Source organism: Acinonyx jubatus, chromosome A2 (genome assembly GCF_027475565.1).
Source record: "Acinonyx jubatus isolate Ajub_Pintada_27869175 chromosome A2, VMU_Ajub_asm_v1.0, whole genome shotgun sequence".
Classification (NCBI taxonomy): domain Eukaryota; kingdom Metazoa; phylum Chordata; class Mammalia; order Carnivora; family Felidae; genus Acinonyx; species Acinonyx jubatus.
Genome location: NC_069383.1, coordinates 158034803 through 158061434, shown reverse-complemented (window position 1 = coordinate 158061434; position 26632 = coordinate 158034803). Strand labels below are relative to the sequence as shown.

General features: G+C 54.5%; 2 protein-coding genes and 2 long non-coding RNA genes across 6 annotated transcripts; 2 read left to right on the top strand and 2 right to left on the bottom strand.

Annotated features, from left to right (window-relative positions):
• The first annotated feature begins 1120 nt into the window (after window positions 1–1120).
• On the top strand, window positions 1121–8220 carry MRPL4 (mitochondrial ribosomal protein L4). Its single transcript, XM_027050439.2, has 9 exons — window positions 1121–1456; window positions 1542–1608; window positions 1695–1845; window positions 3747–3798; window positions 4749–4866; window positions 5748–5854; window positions 5952–6061; window positions 6140–6216; window positions 7350–8220. Exons 1-9 carry the CDS (start codon window positions 1400–1402, stop codon window positions 7493–7495), a joined length of 885 nt encoding a protein of 294 aa, XP_026906240.1. The 5' UTR covers window positions 1121–1399; the 3' UTR covers window positions 7496–8220.
• LOC106989309 (uncharacterized) lies at window positions 7746–12151 on the bottom strand. Of its 2 annotated transcripts, XR_001432507.3 has the most exons (4): window positions 12031–12151; window positions 11504–11614; window positions 9044–9704; window positions 7746–8105 (listed from the first exon to the last, which is right to left on the bottom strand). It is a non-coding gene; the product is annotated as an uncharacterized LOC106989309 (long non-coding RNA). The 2 variants fall into 2 exon arrangements; XR_003417387.2 differs by lacking the exon at window positions 9044–9704.
• Window positions 12152–12213: 62 nt separating this feature from the next.
• Window positions 12214–17420, bottom strand: LOC106989312 (uncharacterized). Its single transcript, XR_008297283.1, has 4 exons — window positions 17176–17420; window positions 15277–15890; window positions 14036–15021; window positions 12214–13502 (listed from the first exon to the last, which is right to left on the bottom strand). It is a non-coding gene; the product is annotated as an uncharacterized LOC106989312 (long non-coding RNA).
• Window positions 17421–17487: 67 nt separating this feature from the next.
• Window positions 17488–26335, top strand: ICAM1 (intercellular adhesion molecule 1). Of its 2 annotated transcripts, none has more exons than XM_027050438.2 (7): window positions 17488–17646; window positions 19281–19538; window positions 23859–24164; window positions 24517–24804; window positions 24884–25141; window positions 25324–25572; window positions 25713–26335. In XM_027050438.2, coding segments are annotated over exons 1-7 (1428 nt in total). In that variant the 5' UTR covers window positions 17488–17579; the 3' UTR covers window positions 25715–26335. The 2 variants fall into 2 exon arrangements, with proteins under 2 accessions (XP_026906239.1, XP_026906238.1); XM_027050437.2 differs by having other exon boundaries at window positions 25659–26335.
• Window positions 26336–26632: the final 297 nt, after the last annotated feature.

Genomic DNA, 26632 nt, shown 5'->3' with positions numbered 1-26632 from the left:
GGTGTGTGAGTCACCTACACAAACATAAAATGAATGAATAAAATTCTACAACATGAAGGATTTAAAGACCTTTTTCAATTACAAGGTGGGTGGTGCTTTAAATTCACATCCACAATTATTCTAGCAAGGATAAAGTACACAATGAAATACATTGTAAATTTTTGTTGCTATTACACAAAAATATCTATGATACATATCAGATGCAAAAAAAAAAAAAAGCGCCCACATCTTTAGCACAGCATTCAAGTCTTCCGGGGTCCCCCTCATCCCTGCCTTGGCTCTTGCCTTGTTTTGATGACAAAACTTACCTTCAATAACAATAATAATAACAATAATAATACCCCTCTAAGTGTTCACTTTGTGCAAGGCATGGAGGGCTTGGCCTTCAACATTTCATTGAAGTCTCACGACCTCTCCATTTTCCAGATGAGGAAACTGAGGTTGGCTCCCAGACCACGTTCTAGGCCACTGAGCTCCCCTCCTGGTCCAGGGCACCCTGGCAGCCGGGTGTTCAGACTTGGCGAGGCAGCGAAGCGAGGGGTTCGTGACGCCCTCTGGAGGTCGCGCGGGGAAAGTGGCCAAGAACCTAAAAATGAACATTTGCGTTTCGGTTGTAAGGATGCGCAACGAGGGAGGGAATCCAGGATCTGCGGACTCCCCAGTTCGCTCTGTTTTCGGAAAGCGGTCTGACAGTGGACCGCACCCTGGCCTAGGAGGCGGAGCAGACAGACCTAATCTTTGGTTTGAGAGGGAACATACCCCTGCTCTGGGGGATCTGAGAGGAGAGGCACGGTCCCAAAGGCTCAGTCCTAAGAGCTTTCTGTGGGAGATAAGGCCCTGCACTTAAACACACAAAAGCACGTTATCGGAAACCCCAAAACCACCTCAGAAATTCTAGGAAGATACATGGGACGCGAAGGGGCATGGGGGGCGTGACCGGCACCAAAAGGGTAACGGTTATTGGTCATGTTCTCTTAAAGCCTGCCCCAGAACCGCCCAGCCATAGGCGGGACCACTTTGCCAGGCTTAACGTTCATTGGCTGAACGAGGAGGGTGCCTTTCGGCGCGGAGGTCTCATTGGCTGGATTCCTGCTCTTAGGGGGCGGGACCCCAAGGAAAAGCTGGGCGTGTGCAGGGGGCGCGGCTATTTGCTGCAAGTCGCGTTTCCAGGGGTCGCAGAGGGTCCTTTAGGCCAGGCGTGAAAGTTGGGGCCTGGGGATTAGTCTTGGGGCGGAGATGGAGGCACGCCGGGCCAGGCCCCGCCGTCTTCGCTCTTGCACACTCAGCTTTCCAGCGCCGAGCCGAGCGAGGTGGGCGGTGTCGCGGGAGTGATGTCATCACCGGGCGTCGCGCACACCCAGAGGAGCCGTGACCTCTCCGCGTGGGGAGCTGCGGGACAATGCTGCAGCTAGTGCGGGCCGGGGCGCGGGCCTGGCTTCGGCCCACCGGCTGCCGGGTGAGGCCCGAGACTGGGGACGGGATGGGAGGACAAAGGTTGGAGGTTCCGGGCGTCGTCCTTCACTCTCGTGCACGGTTTACAGGGCCTGAACGCGCTGGCGGAAGAGGCAGTGCACCCGGTGGCGAAGCCAGAGGCAGTAGTTAGCGCGGGTGAGGTTGTCAGGGTCGCCCTAGGAGGGGCGGCGACCGGGAGCCCTGACGCTCGGTCCTGACCCTTGACCTCCCAATCGCTTCAGGTCCCCAGACGCCTGTGCTGCGCAGGTGCGAGCTCCCGCTCCCCGCGACCCGGCGTCCGGTGCAGGCCTGGGTGGAGTCCCTGCGGGGCTACCAGCAGGAGCGTGTGGGTCTGGCCGAACTGCACCCCGACGTTTTCTCCACGGCGCCCAGGTGAGTGAGAGTGAAATGGTGAACTGAGTGCCAGAGGGATGAGACGCGGGGCTTTAGGAATCAGGATGATCTGGGCTCGAGCCTCGGTTTTTCCAGCTGCCAAAGGGGGATATGATGATTTTCCCAGCTACAGAGTTGTGTGAGGTTGAGATCTAAGAGATAACATCTCCGAGGAGTTAAGTGACTGAGTTCAAATCCTGCCTTCCCCTCTTATGCTTCAGTGTCCCCATTCTGTGAAACCTCAAGAGTTTGCTGTGATGATGAAGCGAGTTAATTCTGGCACAGCAGAAGTTCTATAGATACGTTGATTATCGTTGCTGTTAATTGAGTTTTGTAAAAATGAGCAGGACGATGGTTAAGCCCTTTCTATGTGCCTGGAATAGCCTATTTGCAGTTTGGTTAAGCAGACCATCATAGCAACCCTGGGTTCAGTTATTCCTGCTTTGTAGATAAGAAAACTGAGAACACAGACAGGTTAAGAAATTTGCTTGGCGTCACACAGCTTGTAAGGTTTAGAGCCAGGATCTCAACCGTGTGTGGACCGACTCCTTGGGCTGGGTTATGGCTTGCTAAAGCATATGATACCTCTGAAGTGCATCATATCTGCCACATGATAAGTGCTGTTTATTTATTACTATTACTGGTATTGGTATGGTTTGCCCCCTACTTTTCCAGAGTCTCAAAGTCTCAATCTAGTAGAGGGTGACAAAATTAAATTTAAAACAACATGGGGCACTTGGGTGGCTCAGTTGGTGAAGCATCCAACTCTTGATCTCCGCTCAGGTCATGATCCCGTGGTTCGTGAGTTTGAGCCCTGAGCTGGGCTCTGCGCTGAGAGGGCAGAGCCTGCTTGGGATACTCACTCTCTCCCTCTCCCTCTCCCCCCGCCCCTCCCCCCCCATGTGCTCTCTCAAAATAAATAAACTTAAAGAAATTAAAAACAACATATTTTGCTTATTCTATAAATACTTAGGAAGCATCTGCTATGTGCCAGATTCCATTCTAGGTGTTGGGAATACAGCAGTGAATGAGCGCCAAGGTTGCCAATGTTGTTTACAGTCTAGAGCAGGGGTCAGCAAACTTCTCCCGTGAAGGGCCAGATAGGAAAATATTTTAGGCTTTGCAGGCTATAACGTCCCCATGGCAACTACTCATCTCTGTGGTGGAGCACAACAGCAGCCACAGACAGTTTGTAAGCAAAAGCGGAGTTGTGCTCCAGTAAAACATATTGACAGGAACAGGCAGCAGGCCAGATTTGGCCTACCAGCCATAATTTGCCAACCCCTGGCAGACTACCCTGGCAGTCGTGTCCGATGTAGCCACGTAACGTCAATCACACGTGTAACTTAAATTTTGCTAGTATCCACGTTTAAAAAAAAAAAGGAAGAAACAAGGATTTATTTTCTTTAACCTGCTGCGTCTACAATATTGTCATTGCAACACGTGGCACTGGCCACACTTCAGGCGTTCGATGACCACGCCTGTGACCAGTGTCTACTGAATGGGGTCACAGGGCTAGAGAGGCAAAGCAGCCCATAAAGAGGGTGGCAATGAGTAAGTTGGAAGCCTAGGAAGAGAGTAAGGTACTGGGAGAAGCAGGAAGAGGTGGCCCTCTTCCTAGCAAGGAGGCTCCTCTCGGAGATGTTGTTTGGGGCCGAGAAGGGACCAGCCAGGGGAAGAGCATTTCAGGCAGAGGGAACAGTGAGCGCAAAGGCGTGGAGGCTGGACCCCATCTCACAGAATGGAGCGGGCCGGGAGGTGGTGCGAGATGGGGCCGAGGGGGCGGGGGGCGGATCACACAGGGCCCTGGCACTGAAGGGAGGAGCCCCTGTTTGCATCTCGTGAGGTGGCGAGGACTTCAGTTGGAAGGGGGCCTTTCACATCCTGTTCGTTCTCCACAGGATGGATATCTTGCACCAGGTTGCCATCTGGCAGAAGAACTTCAAGAGAATTGTGAGTGCCTTTGGGGGGGGGGGGGGGGTGAGGCTGGGGGAGGGAGGCCGAGGGAAGCTCCTGGACTGCCAGGCTCAGGCCTTCTCTTCTCTCCTGAACCATTCACTGATGGGTTACTTGCCAGGTGTTTTCTGAACACCCACTGTGCATTAGATGAGACACTGTGCTGGTGGACAAGACAGGCACGATCTCTATCCTCGCGAAACTCGTAGTCTAGTTGGAGAGGTGAACTTGAGTCGAGTAGTCATGCCTGTAAATACATGATTAGGGAAGACGTCCCAGAGGAAGAGACATTTAACCTCGGGTGCGTAGTAGGTGCTAACTAGGTAAAGGGGGGCAGTGGCGCTAACGGGAGCGGCACATGCAAAAGTCCTGCGGCAGGGACAGAAGGGAGCCTCGTGTGGTCACAGAGGTCAGCAGGAGCGATGGTGAATAGTTTGGAGTTTTTGCCAAGTGCATTGAAGAAGCCGTTATCAATCAGATCTCTTTGTTTCCCTTCTGCTTATCTCAGAAATCTAGGGAGTCCTCCTCCCTGGTCCACCCTGGTCCTAGAAATGAGGTCTTCAGCCTGGCATTGGAAATCCCTCACCCCATACCTCTCCCCGATTTTCTCGAGCCTCTGCACACACCTTTCCCTATGCCACACCTTCCTTTCAGTTGCCACCACATTGAAATCATTCAAAAACTACTGAGCGCCTGCTGTGTGCCAGGCAGCAGAGAGGCTGCTGACATTCTGGAGTGGATGAGGGAACTCTTGATTTCTTTATCCTTCACTCCCTCCCGAAGTGCTGTGTGCTTGTCCCGGCCCCCTAATCTCTGTGCCTCCTGCCGGACTCCCCAGCGGCAGCCCCAGTCTGCCCGGCTCGCTGCTGTATTCCCAGGCCTGGTGCTCTAAGCCACAACAGTGTCTGCCTCGGGAACCTGACCCTCTCCTCCCTTTGTGCCCGCAGAGCTACGCCAAGACCAAGACTAGGGCCGAGGTGAAGGGTGGGGGCCGGAAGCCCTGGCCACAGAAGGGCAGTGGGCGTTCTAGGCATGGCAGCATCCGCTCCCCGATCTGGCGAGGAGGTGAGCGGGGCAGGGAGGGGAGGGGCCCTGGGTGATTCTGTGCACACATCTGGGGTGATATCTCATCAGTCCCATTCCTTCTACCTGGGCAGGGGCAGCAGGACTCAGGCCCACGGACCTCACTGCCCATGTGCGGATCAGAGACCTGAGAGTCCACCTTCCCAGCCCTCCCCAGCTCTGGCCTTAGCGTCTCTCATCAGACTATGGCCACAGCCCCTCTTGGCCCTAACTCCCGTCTCACTTCTCGTGGCCCACACTTCACACAGCACCCAGGGTGCTCTTCCCAAACCTCCCAGTCCCTATAGCCTTTGTGGGAAGTCTGAGCTCCCTACCTTGGCATTCCAGGCACAGGTGCCTGCAGACCCCCCCTTGTCCCTCCACATCCTCTCTGACCAGACACAGCTGATTCCGTGTCCTCTCTCACCTCCCGTGGCCAATGCCTCTCATCCTTATGATGTGTTTGGGCTGTGCCTCCCCCAGGAAGCCCTCCCTGACCTCCTTTGGGCCCCTGACCCCCAGCAACTCCTTGTGCCGCTCCGAAAAGAGAGCCCCGATTCCCTCTGCCGTTGAGCCTGTGTCTGAATATGAATGACATGAGGGCAGGGCTCCTGTCCATCTTGTTCCCTGCCGCACTCCCAGGGCCCAGAAGAGGATCCTCATTCAGGGTTTGACAGCTGAGGAAATCGAGGCCCAGTGAGGCACAGTCACCTGTCCCAGGTGATCCTCGATCCAACATCCCCTCCCATCTCTACCCAAGGCCCTGTCCTCTTTGCCGGTTCCGTTTGCCTGCGGGCAGCCTCCCTACACCAGCCACCGTGACCGATTTCTGCCCCCAAGCCCAGCGGGGGTCCTCACCTGTTCGCACACCTCTGTCTCTGCAGGAGGCATTGCCCACGGCCCCCGGGGCCCCACGAGCTACTACTACATGCTGCCCATGAAAGTGCGGGTGCAGGGCCTCAAGGTGGCTCTGACTGTCAAGCTGGCCCAGGTACAGGCCGGATCCTGCCAGGGGCCGCGGGGGGCCTAGGGTGTGGGCTGTGGGGGCCGAGCCGTGGGGGGCTCAGACTGTCCTTTCTTCCTAACAGGATTACCTGCACATCGTGGACTCCCTGGAGCTGCCCACCTCGGACCCCCAGTACCTGACGGAGCTGGCCCGCTACCGCCACTGGGGGGACTCCGTGCTCCTGGTGGACGTGTGAGGGTGCGGGGAGAGCGGGGGTGGGGGTGCTGGGTGCTGTCCTCTGCCGCGCTCACCTTCTGGCCTCCGTTTCAGAGCACACGAGGACATGCCTCAGAACGCCGTGGCCGCCACCTCCAGGCTCAAGACCTTCAACCTGATCCCGGCCGTCGGTGAGCAGAGGGCCCTGGTTCTTCACCCTAGGCCCCCAAGAGTCCATGGGCCAGTTCAAGTTCTATACCTGCCACTCACTCAGCAGCTGAGTGGCCTTGGGCAGTGGCCACCCTCCCCCAGCCAGCCCTCAGCTTGCCCAAACGGAGCGTCGGGAAAATGGCATCCTTAAGGAAAGGCTCTGAGGTTGCGTCTGTCCCGGCTCGGGCCTCAGTGCTCGGCACAGAGTAAGCGTGAGGGCTGCCGGCTCTGCTCATCTGGCTCCTTAGAGAGGCTGCGAGGTGGGATCCATCCCACCCATCACTACCTTGACTCGGCCCCGAGAGCTCTCTCTTGGTGTCCTGATTGAGGTCTGGCTGCCTCCCCGACAGCTGCTTCCGCGGTCGGGGGTGGGGGTCTCATAGGCACGTTGGCACGAGAACTCCTTCCTTCCCGTGGCTCAGGCCACAGAGCATGCCGTCACCCTCTGCTCCCGTCCCTGCTACCTCCCCCTGTCAGCTCTGAGTGTAAGCATATCCAGAATTCGACCACTTCTTTCCACCCAGCACCCCCATCTCCCTCCTGGACCGGCCGGGTCACCTCTGCCCTGGTCCCGGGTTACTGCTCCGTTCCGCACTCTGTTCTCCCCTGCGGCCACCAGAGGGCGCCCGTGCAACCTGAGTCCAGCTCCTCCCGCCTCTGCCCCCAGCCCTCTCCGGTTCCACCTCCCTCTGGGTCAAAGCCCAAGTTCTTCCCGAGGCCCACAGGATCCCGCACGACTTGCCCCATTCTCTCCCTGCCCTGGCCATCCCCCCCCCCACCCCCTCCACCTCCCGACTAACCACAGGCGCACAGGCCTCCCGCAGTACATTGTTTACACATCTGCTGTGGTTATGGTCAGTGCCTCCCAGCACGAGGTGGGAATCACAGCCCGAGCGCAGGGCAGGGCCAGGCACGCAGGAGGCTCTCGATGACAAGTTGGGCTGAGGACAGTCCCGTGCCTGGGGTCTTGCCATCAGTGAGCAGCTAGACTGCAAGATTCGTGACCCCACGCCAGACCATGGTGCCTCTATAGTAGGGGAATACGGGAGGGAAAGGGGCCCCGGGTGCAGCAGGGCAGCCCAGCCTCGACTGCACCTCTCCCCCCGCCCCCTAGGCCTGAACGTGCACAGCATGCTCAAACACCAGACCCTGGTCCTGACCCTGCAGACGGTCGCCTTCCTGGAGGAGAAGCTGCTCTGGCATGACTCCCGCTACACGCCCCTCTACCCCTTCCGCCTGCCCTACCGGGACTTCCCCTGAGCCGTGACCCTGTGCACCTCAGGGCCCATCGGCCGCCCTCTCCCTGGACCGCTCCACGCGGGCGCCTGCTCTGAGCCGGGCCAAGCCGCCAGCGGGCCTGCGAGTCTTGTGCCCACCCCGTGAGGGCAGAGCCGCACCGCCCCAACCCCCCCATCCCAGTAGGAAGCTGAAGGCCACACAGAGTGGCTGAGCGGTGTCACTACCAGGAAGAGGCGACTTGGCAGACAGCCCGACTGAACTTTGGCCCCCATTTTCTCTTTGATTTTTAAGATCAATTTTATTTTTTAATCAAAGGAGAGAAACAGAACAGCACATTGTCATTTTGTAAATAACTCCACGTGGCAAGTCAAGCTCTTTCCGGAGTGCTAGGCGCTGCTGGGTATCTCTCCTGGGGACAACCTCAGGGCTGTCGATAGCTGTGACACAGTCAGCTTTCCCAGGGCAACTCAGACTCGAGGAACCAGGGGCACTGCTGTCATTAGGAGCCTGCTCCTGGTGCGTCCCCATTCCCGAGCACTGGCACCAAGAATTCACATCCCTGATGGGGTTTGTGGTGCCATTGGTCATGGTCCTTCATGCCAAGCAGTGGGTTTGAGTCTAAAAACCGGATCTAAAAATGGGAAGTGGAGACCTGAGCTGTCGTCATAATGATTTCCCCTAAGCAGAGTCTGACTCCATGTGGTCTATAAACGAGTGAATAAACACGTTTTTTTAAAAACACCAAACCAGTATCCTAATGCTTTTTTCTCTTCTATTTAAAAAAAAAATTTTTTTTTAAGTTTTATTTCCTTATTTTGAGAGAGAAAGCACGAGCAGGGAGGGGCAGAGAGAGAGAATCTGAAGCAGGCTCCACACTCCGCGTACAGCCCAGTGCGGGGCTCGAACCCACAAACCACGACATCATGACCTGAGCAGTAACCAGGAGTCAAACACTTAGCCAACTGAGCCATCCAGGCACCCCCTCCCTTTTTTAATATTTACTTATTGTCATGAGAGAGTGCGCAAGTGGGTAAGGGGCAGAGAAAGAGAGACAGAATCTGAAGCAGCCTCCGGGCTCCAAGCTGTCAACACAGAGCCCATCGCAGGGCTTGAGCCCACGAACGGTGAGATCATGACCTGAGTTGGACAGTTAACCGACAGAGCCACCCAGGCGCCCCCCCAAACCGGTATCCTAACTCTTGAGTCTGCTGTTTGCTCCCCCAGTTAATCTTTAAAAACAGTCCTAACACAGACTGCGATGTGGTCAATCTCTTTAAAGTTCTCCAAAACTGCCACCTGTGGATGTAGGCCCGGCCAGGCCAGGTGGCCGCGGTGACCACCCATGGGCTGGGCTGCCCCTGGCCAAAAACATCTCTGGAATGCCTCTCTAGGGAGTGCCTTCAGAGCTCATAACACATTCTTTGAAAATCCTCTGCGGATACAAACTTTGATCCCTTAAAGCACCAGATTTGACTAAGTAAAAAAGCCACTTGGAGCCAGTAGTTAAGAAGGGGTGCAGAGGGCGGGTGGGAAAACATTGCTTGGGCCAAAGCCAAACTGTTAACCTACCTCTCCCTGCGCGTCTGGCCGGCCACGCGGGGACACGAGGCTTCGAGTAAGACCCAGCTGTTCTGACGGTGCCCAGACTACTCTAGATCTTTCTAGCTACAAGTAAGGCCGTGGAGTTATCTACCTTACAGCGGTCAGGCAACAGCAAGGCCAACCTCTGCCCACATAGACTGTGAAAAGAAGGGTCAGAACCTGTCCTGCCGCACCGGAGACCCCAGCCAGACCAAGGATGGAAAAAGGCATTAGGAAAACGACCTGATTGGGGCGCCTGGGCTCTGTGCTGACAGCTCAGAGCCTGGAGCCTGTTTCGGATTCTGTGTCTCCCTCTCGCTCTCTCTGCCCCTTCCCTGCTTGTGCTCTGTCTCTGTCTCTCTCTCGAAACTAAACATTAAAAAAAGGGGAAAAAAAAAACCCACAGAAAATCCGGTAACTAAAACGCGCTTTCCAATAATCAGGAGGCAGTATGAATATGTACACATTAGTTTTCCAGCACTGTCTTAACCAAGTACCACAGCCTGGGGGAGGTGAAACAACAGAAATGTACTGTCTCATGGTTCTAGAAGCTAGGAATTTAAGATCAAGGTGCCGGCAGGGTTAATTCCTTCTGAGGCTGTGAGGGAGAGTCTGTCCCAACCTCTTCCTTCCCCTGGCTTCTGGGCATCTGCTGGCAAACCTTGACGTTACATGGCTGGTAGTCATTCCAAGGTCTGCCCTCATCTTCGAATGGCAATGTCTCTGTGTATGTGTCCAGGTTTCTCCTTTTTAGTTTATTTATTTTGTTTATGTATTTATATGGGGGGGGGGGGACAGAGAGAGAGGGAGAGAGAATCCCAAGCAGGCTTTGCACTGTCAGCGTGGACCCCAATGTGGGGCTCGAATTCATGAACCGTGAGATCACGACTTGAGCCAAAGTCAAGAGTCAGACACTTAACTGAGACACTCAGGTGCCCCTGGGTACCATCCCCCCCCCCCGTTTTTTTAATGTTTACCTAATGTGCACAAGCAGGGGAGGGTGGATCCGAAGCTCAGTGCTGACATCAGAGAGCCCAGTGTGGGGCTCGAACCCATGAACTGTGAGTTCACGACCTGAGCCGAAGTCGGACGCTTAACCGACTGAGCCACCCAGGCGCCTTAGATTCCCCCCTTTTATAAGGATGCCAATCATGTTGAGTTCGTTCCGCCACCCCCCCACCCCAACCTCATCTTAATCATTCCCAGATACTGAGGATTAGTGCTTTTTTTTTCTTTTTCCTTGCAGGAAGGAGAGACAGTTGAACCCATGATTGCCTGTGTTTGAAATTCTCTATAATAAGCCTTTCTGAAAAGAGAGACAGGGGCGCCTGGGTGACTCAGTCATTTGAACCTCCAACTCTTGATTTTGGCTCAGGTCATGATCCCAGCATCGTGGGATCGAGCCCCACATGGGGCTCTGTGCTGAGAGCACAGACCCTGCTTAGGATTCTTTCTCTCCCTTTCTCTCTCTGCCCCTCCCCTGCTCGCTCTCTCTCTCTCTCTCAAAAATAAATAAAACTAATAAACATTAAAAGAGAGAGAGAGATGGGGGCGCCTGGGGAGCTCACTTGGTTAAGCGTCCGACTTCAGCTCAGGTCATGATCTCGCGGTCCGTGAGTTCGAGCCCCGTGTCGGGCTCTGTGCTGACAGCTCAGAGCCTGGAGCCTGTTTCAGATTTTGTGTCTCCCTCTCTCTCTGCCCCTCACCTGTTCATGCTCTGTCTTTCTCTGTCTCAAAAATAAATAAACATTAAAAAAAAATAAAAAATAAATAAACATAAAAAAGAAAGAAAGAGAGAGAGAGAAAGAAAGAAAGAGAGAGAGAAAGAAGGAAACTGAAAGCAAAATCGAGCCACTGGGGCTGGGATCAGACTCCCCGGAAACACAGGGGCGAAAGCCAGGCAGCTTTGATGGTGGATTTAGGGTGTCTACTTATTGGGGGTCGGCACGGAGGCCCACTGGGTGGGGATGAGGGAAGGGCCACAACCAGACCAAAGATGTCCCCACTCCAGTGAAAGGGTGTCTAGGAAAGAAAGCCTCAGAGCACCTCCTCCCAAACACATACCCACCAATCCACCAGGAGTGGATTAAAGTTAACGCACTGCTGGGTCATCCAAAGAGGGCGAAGCCACCAGCTGCCATGTCCCCACCCGGGCAGGAGGGATCCAAAGGCTAGTGAGAAGGGGCGAGGCAGACAGAAGAGTCGACAGCAGAGAGACCAGACCCTTTCCCCCCACCCCGCAACCGAGGCCTCCAGCCTGGAGAGGGCTCCCATCCAACGTTGAGCCAAGTTCAGAGATGTGACTATGCCACCGACCTGAGCCTGAGTCCCGGGCAGAATTCTCAGCCAGGGGGTGGGGCAAGGTTCCACCACAGAATAAAGGGGCAAAAGAGGAAGCCAAGTTGTGTTTTGACTGAGATGTCAACAACATGAATTTTTCTGCCTTACCAGCTAGGGCTGCGAGGACGAAATGTGATGTATCGACCAGATCGGTGGCAACACAGAGGAAATGTGTATTTCTGCCTGGGAAGTTGGAGGCGAGATCCTCAGAGCTGAGTCCTAATGAAACAGACACAGCGACTGCTACTACCCGTTCTGGCTCTGTGCTCGTCAGGTGCTGCATCCACACTGTGTTAGCGGAACCCCATGGCCGCCCTTTGAGGTTTGGGTTACCATCCCATTCTACAGCTGAGGCCATCAAGGCGCAACCAGGGGAAGGGGCTTGCTCAAGGTCACAGCTTATGACAGGGGCTGTCAGCATCCTGACCACAACCCCTGACACTTGCTGTCCCACGCACTCCCCCAACCGTCAGTGCCGCAGGACCATGGTGGCTTTGTCTGCTGGGCAGGTCAGAAGGACTGGGGACCCACAATGATATATCACTTCCTCCTACCCCATTAGGATGGCAATAATAACAGTAACCACAAAACAGAAAATGGGGGCAAAATACAGGAATCCCTAAAATGTCACTTACTGGATGCCAGTGGAGCTTTAAAAAGCCTTCTGTGCCTGGGTGGCTCAGTCAGTTGAGCGTCCCACTTTGGCTCAGGTCACGATCTCGTGGTTTGTGGGTTCAGGCCCCCCGTCAGACTCTGGAGCCTGCTTCAGATTCTGTGTCTCCTTCTCTCTCTGCCTCTCCCCCACTTGTGCTCTCTCTCTCAAAAATAAATAAAATGTAAAAAAAAAAAAAAATTAAAAACAGACAATAGTATCAATGAGGATGTGCAGAAAGTAGAATTCTAAAAAAATTTTTTTAATGTTTACTTATTTTTGAGAGACAGAGACAGAGAGACAGAGCATGAGCAGAGATGGGGCAGAGAGAGAGGGAGACACAGAATCCGAAGCGGGCTCTGGGCTGTCAGCGCGGAGCCTGACGCGGGGCTCGAACTCACAAACCGCGAGATCATGACCTGAGCCAAAGTCAGACCCTCAACCGTCCGAGCCACCCAGGCGCTTCCCCCCCAGCAATTGCACGTCTATGTATATTCCCGAAAGGACTGAAAAAATTTTCATACCAACACTTGCACATGAACGTGCATAGCAGCATGATTCAGGGTAGCCAAAAGGGAGAAACAACCCAAATGTCCATCAGCTGGTGAATGAATAAAGCAAAAGTCCTATCTCCATACAATGCAATATTATCCAGCCCTAAAAAGAAATTCAGTATAGGGGCGCCTGGGGGGCTCAGTTGGTTGAGTCCGACTCTTAAAGTGGGCGTGGAGCCCACTTAATAAAAAAATTTAAATTTAAATTAAAAAAAAGGAAAACGTATTAATACATGCTACAACATGGACGAAACGTTATGCTAAACATCACGAACATTATGCTAAGGGAAAGAGTCCAAACACAAAAGGCCACATAGTGTGTGATTCCACTGATAGGAAATGTCCAGAATGTGCAAGCCCATAGAGACAGCAGATTAGTGGTTGCCAGGGGCTGAGAGGAGAGAGGATTGGGAGGTACCAGGTTTTTGGGGATGGTGATGGAAATGTTCCAGAATCATATACTGGTTGTACAAGATTGTGAATACACAGGAAAATTTTTAAAGGGCAAAAAGTAAGTTTTATATTGTGAATTTGTCTCAAATATATATATATATACACACACATATATACACACATATATATACATATATACATGTATGTGTATATATATGTATACACACACACACACACACACACACACACACAGCATATAAATGTAAATTGGTATAGCCACTTTGAAAGCTAGTATTGTGGGTTTCCCCCAAAATTAAAAATAGTACTACTGGGGTATCTGGGTGGCTCAGTCATTCTAGCGTCCAACTTTGGCTCAGGTCACGATCTCATGGCTTGTGGGTGTGAGCCCCGTGGTGGGCTCTGTGCTGACAGCCCAGAGCCTGGAGTCTGCTTCGGATTCTGTGTCTCCCTCTCTCTGCCCCTTCCCCAGCTCACGCTCTCTCTCTCTCTAGAAAATAAATAAATATTAAATTAAAAAAAATAGTACTACCATATGATCGACCAATTTTACTTCTGGATATTTATCTGAAGGAAACAAAATCAGTATCTTGAAAAGATATCTACACCCCCATGTTACTGCAGCATTATTTACAATACCCAAGACATGGAAACAACCTAAATGTCCATCAATGTATGAACGGATATATATAGATAGATATGGATATATAGATATAGATATATACTATATACATACGCACACATACATAAATATGTATACACATATATAACTGACATATAGTATGCGTGTATGTGCGTATACATATAAGTGTATACACACACATATACACAACGGAATACTATTCGTCCATAAAAAGAAGGAAATCTTGCCATTTGCTACGTCACAGATGGACCTTGAGGTCATTACGCTAAGTGAGATAGGTTAGAGAATGACAAATACTGCATGACCTCACTTACATGTGGAATCTTAAAAACAAACAACAACAACAAAACAACAACAAAAACAAACCACTTGAGGAGTACCTGTGTGGCTCAGCTGGTTAAGCGTCCCATTTCAGCTCTGGTCAGGATCTCGTGCTTTGTGTGATCCTGCATCGGGCTCTGTTCTCAGTGTGGAGCCTGCCTGGAATTCTCTCTCTACGCCCCCCTCTCTCTCTCAAAATAAATAAATCAACTTTAAAGCAAAACAAAAGAAACACCTGAATTTACATACAGAACAGATTGGTGGTTGCCAGAGGCAGGGGGTGGGGGAAATGGGTGAAGCGGGTCAAAGGGTACAAACTTCCGGTTACAAGGTAAATGGGTCCTGGGATGCGATGGACAGCCGGTGACCAAAAACTGTTTAAATAAATGAATAGAAATGTACATATGGAGTAATGAAGTATTAGGGAGTTGACATTCCTGGAGGAGCTTTGACCCAGCGAGGCACAGGATTGGCGTAAAAAGTCCGCCCATCTCCAAGGGGTTCCTCAGTGAGACTGAACCACAGTGGCCCAAAGGAGGTCTCCATACTAACCCACAGCTTTTCTGGTTGCCTTCCCCGACTCCCCCCAAACCCCCATCCCAGGTATAAACTGCCAGAACACCAAGTTTGGTTCCAGGGGCTGCTTTTGGGGAGAACGTCCACTAAAACAGCCGCTAAGTTGTCAGAGCCTGGATCCAAACCCCAATCTGCTCCTCCTTCTGTCACAACCTTGTGGATGAAATGCTCTGAGAACCTCCTGTAAAAGCGGTGGGAAGGAAATTCTGGGCTAGAGGAACAGCATGTTCAGAATGCTCGGGGACAAAAGAAATTCACTGAAGCTGCCAGGAAGGGCGGGGTGGCCACGCCACAGCTCAGAGTGAAGGGAGAGCAGGGGCCAGGCCACAAAGCGGGACATGAGTCCGCGGCCTCTAGTCTGTAGTGGGTCCACTCACTGGACTGCCCAAGACTGCCTGGCACCCGGGAGGAAGCCTTGCCCTTCCTGGCAACTTCAGCGAAGGGCTGGGGAGCCTCCACTTTCCTTTTCCTAGAGGGAACACAAAGGAAATGTGAGACCAGGAGGCGGACGCTCCTCTCGCTACCCTGGCCCCCATTACCACCCCATCTTCATCTCAGGAAATGGCTCTCTGTCTTCCCAGGGGACCAGGCCGGAACCAAGAAGTCATTCTTAACTCCGCTCTGTCCTCATGTCCCAGCAAGCACAGGTGACCTTGCCACCAAAACGGATGTCAGATCACTTCTCCGATGGCACTGCCCAGAGCAAGGGCCCATTATTACCCACCTCGACTAGAGTAGTCACCTCCTCTCTGGCCTCCTGTCCTCCCTGGCCCTGGGACATAGCTCCTGCTGTCTCAGGAGGGTGCCTGTAAACACTGGAGCTGGGGCTGTCCCTCCTCCATGGCTCCCACCTCACTGGGAAGAAAAGCCAAAGTCCTCTGCAGGCTGACAAGCATGCCGGGCACCATCTCCTCCCTGCCCTCGTTTCCTCCTCCCTTCCTTACTGCACTCCAGTCATATGGGCCTCCAGGCTGTCCCTACCTCAGGGCCTTTGCACATTCAGCACTCTCTGTCTGGTACCTTCCCTCTCTGATATTGTCACAGGAGCCTCCTCACTTCCCCGTGTCTTTGCTCAAATGTCGCCTTCTCAGTCTTTCCCAGAGTACTCTACTTAAAAGTTCATTAACCCTCACATTCCCTATCCCTCCTATTCTATTTCCTCTCAGCACCAATCACCAACACTCACCCCATATATTTTATTTTTGTTTCTTATCGGTCCCCCGCCGTTGAAACCATCTCTGCACAATGACGAAATGTTTGTCTTTCCTCATCACTGCCCTGTCGCCAGCTCTTGGAAGGATTCCTATCACAGCAGGCACCCACTGAACACCGCAGGGCCTGTCGGGAGAGATCCGAAAGAACCGCGCTTTTATGGCTGCAAGGAAGACTTGGGCCGCGCGGGGGAGCTCGCCGCCCGCGCACTGTGGACCAAAGTTCAGAGACCCATTGCGGAAAGCCCGAGAAAAATCCGCCGGAAAATAACCCCCCCTCTCCCTCCCGCACAGGATTTTCCCAGTCCCTTCGAGGCTTGGGGCGTCCCTGGTCCTACCCTGCACCTTTGCCCAGACAGTTCGGGGAGGGATTTCAGCACCCACCACACCCCGCGTAGGAAGATCCCCGTGGAAAGCCCTTAGGAATCATCAGGGCAGGAGAAGGGATGCTTTTCTAGCTGATGAGTGACTCGAAGCCCTATCCTCCGAAGGAAGGGCTCGAACGTCCCCTGGGCTCCCTCCCTTCCCCTTCTGCTGCGCCACCTCCCTGGCCCCTCAGAGGTCTCCATGGCGACGCGACGCGCATCCCACAACAGGAAGTCTTAGGCGGCGTGGCTAAGCGCTGGGAGACCCCAGGGCCCCCAGCCTCGACGTGGTAGATGCCAAGCCTTGGGGTCACACGCGTAGGCCGTGGCCTTGGGGTGGAGGACGCGGCGGCGGTCTATAGACACAATCCCTCCCCCCACGCCCCTTCCTAATGGAACTAGCCCCAGCAAATATCCGCACAGTTTACCGCTGGCGCCCAGAGTTCAAGAGCCAGGTGCAGCGCTTGGAGTTTGGCCGCCTCCTCTCCTCGCCCCACTTCGGGGCGTAGGAGTTGTTTCCCTGTGGAAAGGAAGGGTCCGAGCGCCCCCTCTCCATTCAAGGTGTGCTACCTCAGTTTCCCCGAGGGGCCTGGGGACGGCAGCGGGGACCTCGGCGCGTCAGGACCACGCGGCTTCCTTCCTTTTTCTGGAGGCTGTAAAGACGCCCCCGCGGCGGAGGCCGAAAGGAGAAGCGCGGGGGCGGCCGCGGCCTTGGCGGGGGGTGGGGGGGGGGGGCGATGCAGGGCCCCGGACGTGATGACGCCTGGAGTCCTCACCCCATGGTTTCGCGGACCCTTGCATGCGCCCAGGCTTGTTCCTGCCGCTTCTTGGGAAATCTGTCAGCTGAGCAAGGGCTTGCCCCTTGGGGGAGGGGCACCCTTGATAGAGAGTGCCCCGAAGAGATTCCTGGGTCCCCACCCTAAAGAGGGATCGTCCACTCGGTTAAAGAGGCCTGCATGCGCTGGACAGTCAGACGAGTTCGAACCTCCTCGCCGCTCGGAGGCTCGGTTTACCCCTCTGTGGAATGGGCACAATAACAGTCCCTACCGTCCAGGGTAGTTGGCGGTATTCCGTAGAGCGCTTAGAGCAGCGGCACCGCAGCACCGCGGTGAGCCCGGCCCCGGGACCGAACCTGTCGCGCCGGGAGCAGCCCCCCCTGAGCTCGCCCGGCCGCCGCGCCCCTCGTTGCTTCAGTTTGGAAATTCCAGCGCTCCAGCGGCCAACGAGGGGGGACAACGCGATTTAGGCTCGGCACCCTTTCAATCCGGAAATGCCGGAGCCCTCGTTCCGGAGGGGAAGGCGCGAGGTTTCCGGGAAAGTAGCACCGCCCCTCTGCCCCCCGTGCCCGGCCACAATAAAAGGCCCACGCGCTGCGGCCATGAGCCCAGTCGGCGCCGCACGTCTCTGCGCTGCCGGAGGCCGGTGCCCTGCTCTCCCAGCTTCGGCCCGCTATGGCTCTCGGCACCGCCCGTCCCGCGCTGCCAGCGCTCCTGGCCCTGATCGGAGCTCTGCTCCCAGGTGAGTCGGGGTGGGGCTGCCGTCGAGCCAACTCCCCGGATCCCCGCTGCGCCCCGGGCGCACGGGGAGGACTCGCTCCCGGCCGGCTGGGGATAAGCCCCTGTCGTACTTAGGTAGCTGTTTATGGGAAGTTGGGGCTAGAGTCGCCGGCTGAAAGTTGACAGCAGTGGGTTCGAATCCAGACCCTGGATCACTTCCACGGGAGGCCTCAAGTTAGAGGTTGACATTCCCGGAGCCTCAGTTTCTCAGCTGTAAGATGGAGAACGTAAGGGCGGCCACTCGATATGGTTGTGTCCTGGCCGAGTGCCACGCCTGGCTCCAAGACTCCGTCTGATTGTGTGCGGACGTGTCCGGCACCAAGCTGAGTAGGCTGGGGACCCCCCCTCCCAACACACACACATGTACATTCTGTTCCTCGTCCCCCCTGCCCCTGGGGAAGTCCAGGACTGCCTCTGCTCAGGGGAATTCCAGGGCTGACTTGCCCAGAGGCCAGAGGCTGAGAGTGGCATGCCCCAGCACCCCTCCACCAAACCCAGTCTGGGGGTTGCCAGAGGGAGACAGGGGGAGCGCCAAATGGTGGTCTGTGTTGGGAAGCGGGAGAGTGGGAAAGGGACACTGCGGTTACCAGCCCAACAAAGGGTTCTAGTCCAGATGCCAATGTGGTTTCTACTGCTTTTCAGCTGAGTAACCGCACTTCTCTCAGCCTCACCATTTCACTCTGTGAAATGGGAACTATCCCAGAATCACTATCGGAGAATTCACGGAGCTGCTGTTTTCCCACACCTCCATCCAGACAGAGGAACCCAAAGCTGAGGACAGCAATCTTTGCAAGAGGCAGATAGATAGGCCCTTTGGAAGGGCCCAGATAGATATTTTTTTCAGCTTTGGAGGCACCAGGGAGTCGGAGGGAGCTAATCACCACAAGCCCCCTTCTTCCCTGCAAACAGGCACTGTCTGCCCTGTGCTAGGAGTCCCTTGCATTAAGCGGGGGCTGGGATGACTATATTTACCCACCTTACAGAAGGGGAAATTGAGGCCTTGAGAGCGGAGACCACTTGGCAGAGGAAGTGAGGAGACAACTCAGTTGGAACTTTTCCATTCCTGGAGGGCTAGCCTCCTCCACCTCACGTCCTGGGAGAGAGAAGCACACTGACTTCATGTCCCTCCTCTGCTCAAGTCCTCCGTGGCTCCCCATTGCCCTCCGAATGAAGAACAAGTCCTTGGCATGACCTGCCCTGCCCACATGATCCATCTTCCTGACCTTTCTCCCAGCTCTTCCTCCTCACTAACTCTCTCCAGCCACCCTGCCTCAGGACCTTTGCACTTGTGCCTGTTGCCTAGAATTAATTTCCCTCTTCTCTGAATGGCCAGCCCCTTCTCATCATTCGGATCTCTGCTCACACATTACCCTGTCACCAAGTCACTGTCTGTTCTCTCACCCTGTTTTGTTTTTGCCAAAGCTCTTATTAACATCAGTTATTAATTATCTTGTTTGCCTATGAATTTTTCTGTCTCCCACACTGAAGGCAGCGTTTTGCCTCGTTCGGGGCTCTGTGCCCAGCCCTCAACCCAGGCTGGGTACACGGTAATTGCTGATGAACCCGATTTGTCCTGACTTCCATCTTTTGTTCTAGGACTTGGAGGGGCCCAAACATCAGTGCACCCCCTAGAAGCCATCATACCCCGAGGCGGCTCTGTGCAGGTGAACTGTAGTACTTCTTGTGACCATCGCCCCTTCTTGGGCCTGGAGACGCAGCTGACTAAGAAGGAGGTCGCCCAGGGGGACAACTGGAAGATCTTCGAACTGAGTGGTGTGCAGGAAGATAGCACCCCAATATGCTTCTCATACTGTCAAGCACAGACAATGGTTTCGATGTCTCTCACCGTGTACTGTGAGTGGCTGGGCCCAGGGGCTGGACAAGGCAGGCTGGGTGGGGGAGGTGGACGCGTGCAAGTCCCCTCGGGCTGGGACAGCCTTTGTTGCTTGGTGGTGGGGACAGAGCTGGCTCGCCAGAGCACTGGTGGGCACATCTTCGGAAAGCCGCATTGTCGTTTGAAACCCCTTCTAGAATTTTCTTGGGTGCGTTTAGCGTATTGCAGAGATTCAGTACATTTGAGTACTATAGGCCTCTGGAAACATGTGACAGATCCTAGATATGACTCTTTATTTTATTTTTTATTATTAAAAAAATTGTTTTAAATCTTAATTTTTGACAGAGAGAGAGAGAGAGAGAGAGAGAGAGAGAGAGAACAAGAGCAGGGGAGGAACAGAGAGAGAGGGAGACATAGAATCCAAAGCAGGCTCCAGGCTCTGAGCTGTCAGTACAGAGCCCAACACGGGGCTCGAACTCCCCAACCGCGAGCTCATGACCTGAGCCAAAGTTGGACACTTAACCGACTGAGCCACCCAGGCGCCCCTAGATATGACTTTTTAAAAGATGTAGTTTAGGGGCGCCTGGATGGCACGGTCGGTTGAACATCTGACTCCTGATTTTGGCTCAGGTCAGGATCTCACTGTTCGTGGGTTCAAGCCCTACTTTGGGCTCTGCACCGACAGTGCGGAGTCTGCTTGGGACTGTCTCTCTCCCTCTCTCTCTGCCTCTCCCCTGCTTATACATGCTCTCTCTCTCTGTCTCTCTCTCAAAATAAATAAACATTAACAAAGAAGGAGATGCAGTTTAGTAGCACGTGGGTGACTCAGTGGGTTAAATGCGTCTGACTTTGGCTCAGGTCATGATCTCACAGTCCGTGAGTTCGAGCCTCGCGTCGGACTCTGCTGACAGCTCAGAGCCTGGAAGCTGCTTCAGATTCTGTGTCTTCCTCTCTCTCTGCCCCTCCCCTGCTTGTGCTCGGCCTCTCTCTCTCTCTCTCTCTCTCTCTCTCTCTCTCTCTCTCTCTCAAAAATAAATAAACATTTAAAACAAAATGTTAAAGAAGATGCAATTTAAAAGTAGCCCGGACATGGCAATTTTCACATATTGACAGCAATCAAAAGGGTTGATAACAGCCATGCTGGCAAGACGGTGGGGAAGCGGGCAGTCCTGGGACATCGCTGACAACGTGGGAACAGAGAAGCACAGCCCCGAGTGGGGAAGTGGTGTCAGTTCCCTAAGTGGCCCACGGCATGTGTGCTTTGACACAGAAATCCCGTTCCTCGGGATTGGGCTTATGTGTGTCCCCAGCCCCGCGGGAGCGGCGTGGGCTGCGGGATGGGGTTATTTTACTGTGGCTTTATTTGCATGGGCAAAAGTTTGCAACCCACTCGGGCACAGGGCACGGGGGAGATACGCTGTAGTTTGCTCACTTGAAGGCGCAGTATGCAACTGCACAAAGAGAAGGAGGAAGCTCCCATGTCCTGAAAGCGAAATGACCTCCAAGGTGTCCCGTCACGTTCAAGAGAAGAGAGGCGTGCCCAGAACGAGTGGCATGCCATCCTTGGTGTTGAGGACCAGCAGGGTGGGGTGAGGGCCGCCTGCGTTGACACAGAAAGGAGCCAGGAGAGGAAATCCAAGAAATGAGAGAGAGAGGCTGGGGGAGGGGCGCTCCGGGAGAGGGCATGGGGCCAGTGTTTTCTATGTGCCTTCTTCTTCTCTGGGCACTTTCAACTGTGAGAACTACTATTACCATAGGCAATGAATAAGTAAAATTCAGATGAAAACAAGATGGAACAAACAAACAAGGAAGAAAAGACAGAAAGAGTTAGCCAACTGGTCTCGGGGTTAGACAGCTTTGGGTTCTAGTCCCAGCATGGCCTTTATGGACCGGGTGGCCACGGGGGATATGGCTTGTTCACTGACTTTGCCATGAGACCTCCTCGCATGGGTGTAATGATGCATTGAGGCGTGAAGGACACTCCACCATCATGGTGTCTGGGCAAAGCCTTTGGGGAAAACAGCGGCTTTGCTTCTGATTTGGAGCATGTTTGGGCAGATTCTGGCCAGCTGAGGAGAGTCCCCAAACGTTCCCAGTGGCCTGTAAAACCCCAGGCAAACCTCCTCGAGGGACTTCTGCATCTTGGCATGATAGTTGAAAACCCAGTGCTCCAACTTTGGGGCCTGGGTCTGCCACGTCTCTCCCTCTGTGACTTTGGGTACCAGCCTTTGCCTTAATTTCCAGCTTTGTGAAATGGAGCCGATGTCCTGCACACAGGCAGGGGGTCACCTAGGAGAGGCCCTATCTAGCTTGGTCCTGCCCCACCCCTGGTGTAAAGATCCCTGGGTGGCTGAACTTTCTCTAGAAAGGATAAGCGTGTTACCTCCTGTAGGAGATGACCCCTAACTGGTCCTTGAAGGGTGAGTAGAAGTTGGTATAGACAGGCATTCAGGGCAGAGGGAACAGCCTAGGTTTGAGTGGGAAAACATGCTGAACGGAGGGGGTCGGTGTTAGGAAGGGCTGAATACCAGCAGATTGGTGGGGATTTCCTCAGGGTGTTAGGAAGCCATGGAGGGTGTGAGAGCAGGCCAGGGATCTAGATAGCAGAAGGCTGGGCTGCCTGGGTGGCTCAGTTGGTTAAGTATCCAACTCTTGGTTTTGGCTCAGGTCACGATCTCACGGTTCATGGGTTCGAGCCCCGAATGGGATTTTCTCTCTCTCTGCCCCTCCCACGTCTCTCTCTTTGGCTCTCTCTCTCTCTCAAAATAAATAAGCAAATAAACTTAAAAAAAAAGATAATTAGCAGAAGGCTGGCCTTTTGGGAAGCCAGCGAGCAGTTGGCCGTGGACCTCGTCCAGGCCACATGTGTGGGCAGTGGCTGGGTACAGGAAGGGAGGGCAGACAAATACTTGGAAGAGGGAACTAACCAGGACTGAAGGTTGGGGTTCAGGGAGAGGCAGGGGCAAGACAGACCTCCTCCCCCAGTCTGGCCTTCAGGGCAAGGAGCTGTGCTCAGAGATAGGAACTCCTTTTGGGGGCTGAGGTTTGAGGTTTGCACCCAGCTCTGCAAATTCGTGTTTGCAGCAGGTGCTTATGGGTAAGCACTGGACGTCTAAAGGTTTTCTTCCCCCACCCCCGTTTGTTTTTAAAGCTATACTGAGATATCATTTACAGAATACATACATAAGTCACCCCTTTCAAGTGTACAATTCAACAAATTTGCATGTATTTATAGAGTAGCACAGCCCTCACCACCATCTAATTTTAGAACATTTCCATCACCCTAAAAGGAAACCTCATGTCCATTTACAGTCATTCTATTTCTTAAATGCATTAATGAAAGCCCTACCTCCAATAACCCATTTTACAGCTCAGGAAACTCAGATTCAATTTCCCCAACTGCGAGGGCTGGAGCGATTTCCAGGGCAAAGTCGCTCACCTACAGCTCATAGCACAGAAGCCCCAAAGCTAGGAATCAAACCCAGGGCCCTCAGTGCTAAGTCGCAGCCCTCTGGGACTCCTCTTTTAATTTTCACTTTCAGTCCTGGTCTGAAATTCTGTTACTTTATGTGTAACGGGGACCCTGGCCTGCAAAACCCAAGCCCACATGTTGTTTTCAGGGGATACTCAGAGTTCCGTTTTGAGTGTCTGTTGGTTATTCTTGCATTTTTAACATTTCAGGGGACCACGCAGCACATTTGGGAACTTCCTGAAAGGCCTTAAGTCAATGCGGGTGACTCAAACTTATTTTTTCTATAAATACAGAGAGCCTACTGTGTGCCACCAACAGATCAGGGAACAAAGCTGACAAAGACCTCCCCCCCCCCCCGCCCCGGGCTGAACTTACCTGGCAGGACGGGGAAATAGAGAAACAAGTTAACTGAGAAGATGTGTGTCACCCTTGGGTGTCAGACAGTGAGGGGTGCTGTGGGGGGAAATAAGGCCAAGAAGAAGAGAAGGGGGGAGCATAGGGTCTCTTAGAAACAATCTCTACTCAATCTCTACTGGACTGGGCAGTTTAAATTTACTGTATGTATTTGACCGGACTCCCGGTGATAGATTTTGAGGTTTTTGGTGGTTTTTTTTTTTTTTTTTTTTTCCACTCTTCACTCTTAGACGGTGCAGTGGATAAATTGTTTTTGCCCCCTTCTCAGCCACCTGGGGACTTCCCACCGGTTTATCCTGAAGCTCTTAACATTCCTGTCTGGCTTAGGTGGTTTGGGGTGTGTCGCGTCAAGAGCGGGGAGGGGGGAGGCCCCTGGACGGGGCGCAGCCCGCGCCCCAGCGCCCCCTGCAGGCGGGCAGCCTCTCTGGCTCACACAACACCCCCCCACCCCCAGGGTTCCCGGAGCGCGTGGAGTTGGCCCCCCTGCCCCGCTGGCAGCCCGTGGGCGAAAACCTCATCCTGCGCTGCCAGGTGGCCGGCGGGGCGCCCCGGACCAACCTCACGGTGGTGCTGCTCCGCGGGGAGGAGGAGCTGAGCCGGCAGCCGGCCGTCGGGGAGCCCGCTGAGGCCACGGTCACGGTGCTGGCGGGCAGAGACGACCACCTCGCCAATTTCTCGTGCCGCACGGAACTGGACTTGCGGTCCCGAGGGCTGGGTCTGTTCCAGAACAGCTCGGCCCCCAGGCAGCTCCGAACTTTCGGTGAGGCGCTGGGGAGCTGCCAGAGAGGATGGGGGGGGGGGGTGGAGGGTCCTGCTTGGCGCGTGGGGAAGAAAGGGGCCTTTGGTCATGGGGGTGCTAAGGTGGTGACCTACCTAGATTACAAGGGCTCCTGGGAAAGAGCATGTTCTTGGCCATTGGGGTGGGGTACACTGGGATGGGGCGCCCCAGCTGCAGGATCTTCTGAGAAGGCGGTAACCCCATATGTAACCCCATATGTGTGCCGGGGCAGGGGTGACCCCGGGCCACGGAGGCTCTTGGGAAGAGGATGCCCCCAGAAAAGGGCTTTAGGTTGCCTGTCCCCTCTGTGTTCACACCCACCCTCTCTCACCAGTCCTGCCAGCGATACACCCAAACCTTGCTACCCCCAGCGTTGTGGAAGCGGGCACAGAGTGGCCCGTGAACTGCACCATGGACGGGCTGTTCCCAGCTTCGGAGGCCGAAGTCCGCCTGGAGCTGTCTGGCCGGAATTTGCACCCCACAGTCACGCACAACAACGACTCCCTCTTGGCCACGGCCCATGACAAGGCCAACATGGAAGAGGAGGGCACCCAGCAGCTGTCGTGCGTGGTGACCCTGGGACACCAGAGCCGGTCGTGGCAGGAGAATGTGACCATCTACAGTAAGTAGAGACGGGGCGGGGCTTCCAAGGGGTGGGGCCGGTACTGGGAGGCGGTGCTCACCGTGTGCCCCGCCCCCAGGCTTCCCGGCTCCCAACCTGACCCTGAGTGAGCCAGAGGTCTCAGAACAGACTGTGGTGACCGTGGAGTGTGAAGCCCAGGCCGGGGCCCTGGTGATGCTGAGCGGGGGGGTCCCGGCAAGGCTTCCAGGACCCAGGGCCCAGCTCCAACTAAATGCCAGCGCCGAGGACAATGGGCGCATCTTCTTCTGCTCTGCTCTCCTGGAGGTGGCCGGGCAGGTGCTACACAAGAACCAGACCCGGGAGCTCCGTGTCCTGTGTGAGTGGAGCTGCTGGACAATGACTCCTAATCCTCAAGACCCAACCCCTAAGGCCCCTGGAGCTCCTGCCCTCTGGGGGTCCCCTCCAGCCCTCTCCCCAGATTCCAGAGTCCTCCTGTCCCAGGTGGTGAGGGGTGTCCTGGTCCCTGACCTCATCCCTCATCTTGCTGTGTTTCTCCAGATGGTCCCCGACTAGACAAGAGGGATTGTCTGGGAAACTGGACATGGCAGGAAGGCTCCCAGCAGACCCTGACATGCCAAGCTTGGGGAAATCCGGTTCCTGAGCTGAAGTGTCGCCGGAAGGGGGATAATGCTCTGCTGCCCATCGGGGACCTGAGACCTGTCACGCGGGAGGTTGCAGGCACTTACCTGTGTCAGGCCAGGAGCCCCCGTGGTGAGGTCACCCGTGAAGTGGTCGTGAACGTGATCTGTGAGTGTGCCGGTGTTTAGGGCTGGGCAGGGCAGAGGCAGTGAGCCTGGCTCGACCTTCATCACCCACTGTGTCCTCCCCCACAGACCACCGGAATTACATCCTCACCACCATTCTGGTGACAGTTGCTTTCACCATAGGAGCTGCGGGCCTAGCTGCTTACTTCTATAACCGCCAGCGGAAGATCCAGAAATACAAGTTACAGAAGGCCCAGGAGGCGGCTGCCATGAAGCTGAACACACCAGCCACGCCACCCTGAACCTGTCCCAGGACAGGGCCTCCTCCTCAGTCCCCCACACAGTGGCAGCGGTGCCACATTGAACAATGGTCCATTCAGCTCCACCCACCTTCCCAGGACGCCCGAGGACAGGACAGAGGCCTCAGGATACGGACAGCATTGGGGATCAAGGCGCATGCACACTTAGGATCCCCAAGCCTCACACCTGACCTGTAGTCACAGGACTGAGCCATGAGGAGGGGGCGGGACTTGGGTCATGACTGTGAGGGGTGCCAAAGCCTGACCAGACCAGAGGGGGTGTGGTGGGACACTTGACCTGGGACACCCAACTGCGAAACAGTGAAACTCACCCCTGCTGCGTGTGCTGAGGCCCCGCAGTCCTAGGGAGAAGTGGCCTGCACAAACACATACAGCATGGAAACATATCCCCATCCTTCTTCTGACATGCCAGCTCCAGTGCGGCTGTCCATTGACTGTCCCCAACTTTTGATGGATGTATTTATTAATTTGTTCTCTTATGAGCTATTTATTGAGTGCCTTTTATGTGGGTTAGAAGAGTAAAGAAGAGGAACATAGGTTCCTGTCCTCAGGGAGTTCTCCGTCTAGTCTCATTCAGGGCCGCCAGGTACAGTTGCACTGGCTGTGCACTGCAAAGGAGTGCCTGGCAAAAAGATCAAGTGGGGCTGGAATTTCCTACTCCGGCTGGCTAAGCTGCTTTCCCCCAGAAGGGGACTGGCAATGGTGATATGGTTTAGTTGGTAACCTGCCCAGGGACAACCACTGAGCCCTTACTCCTCCCCCCATCTCTGACACTGACCTCCG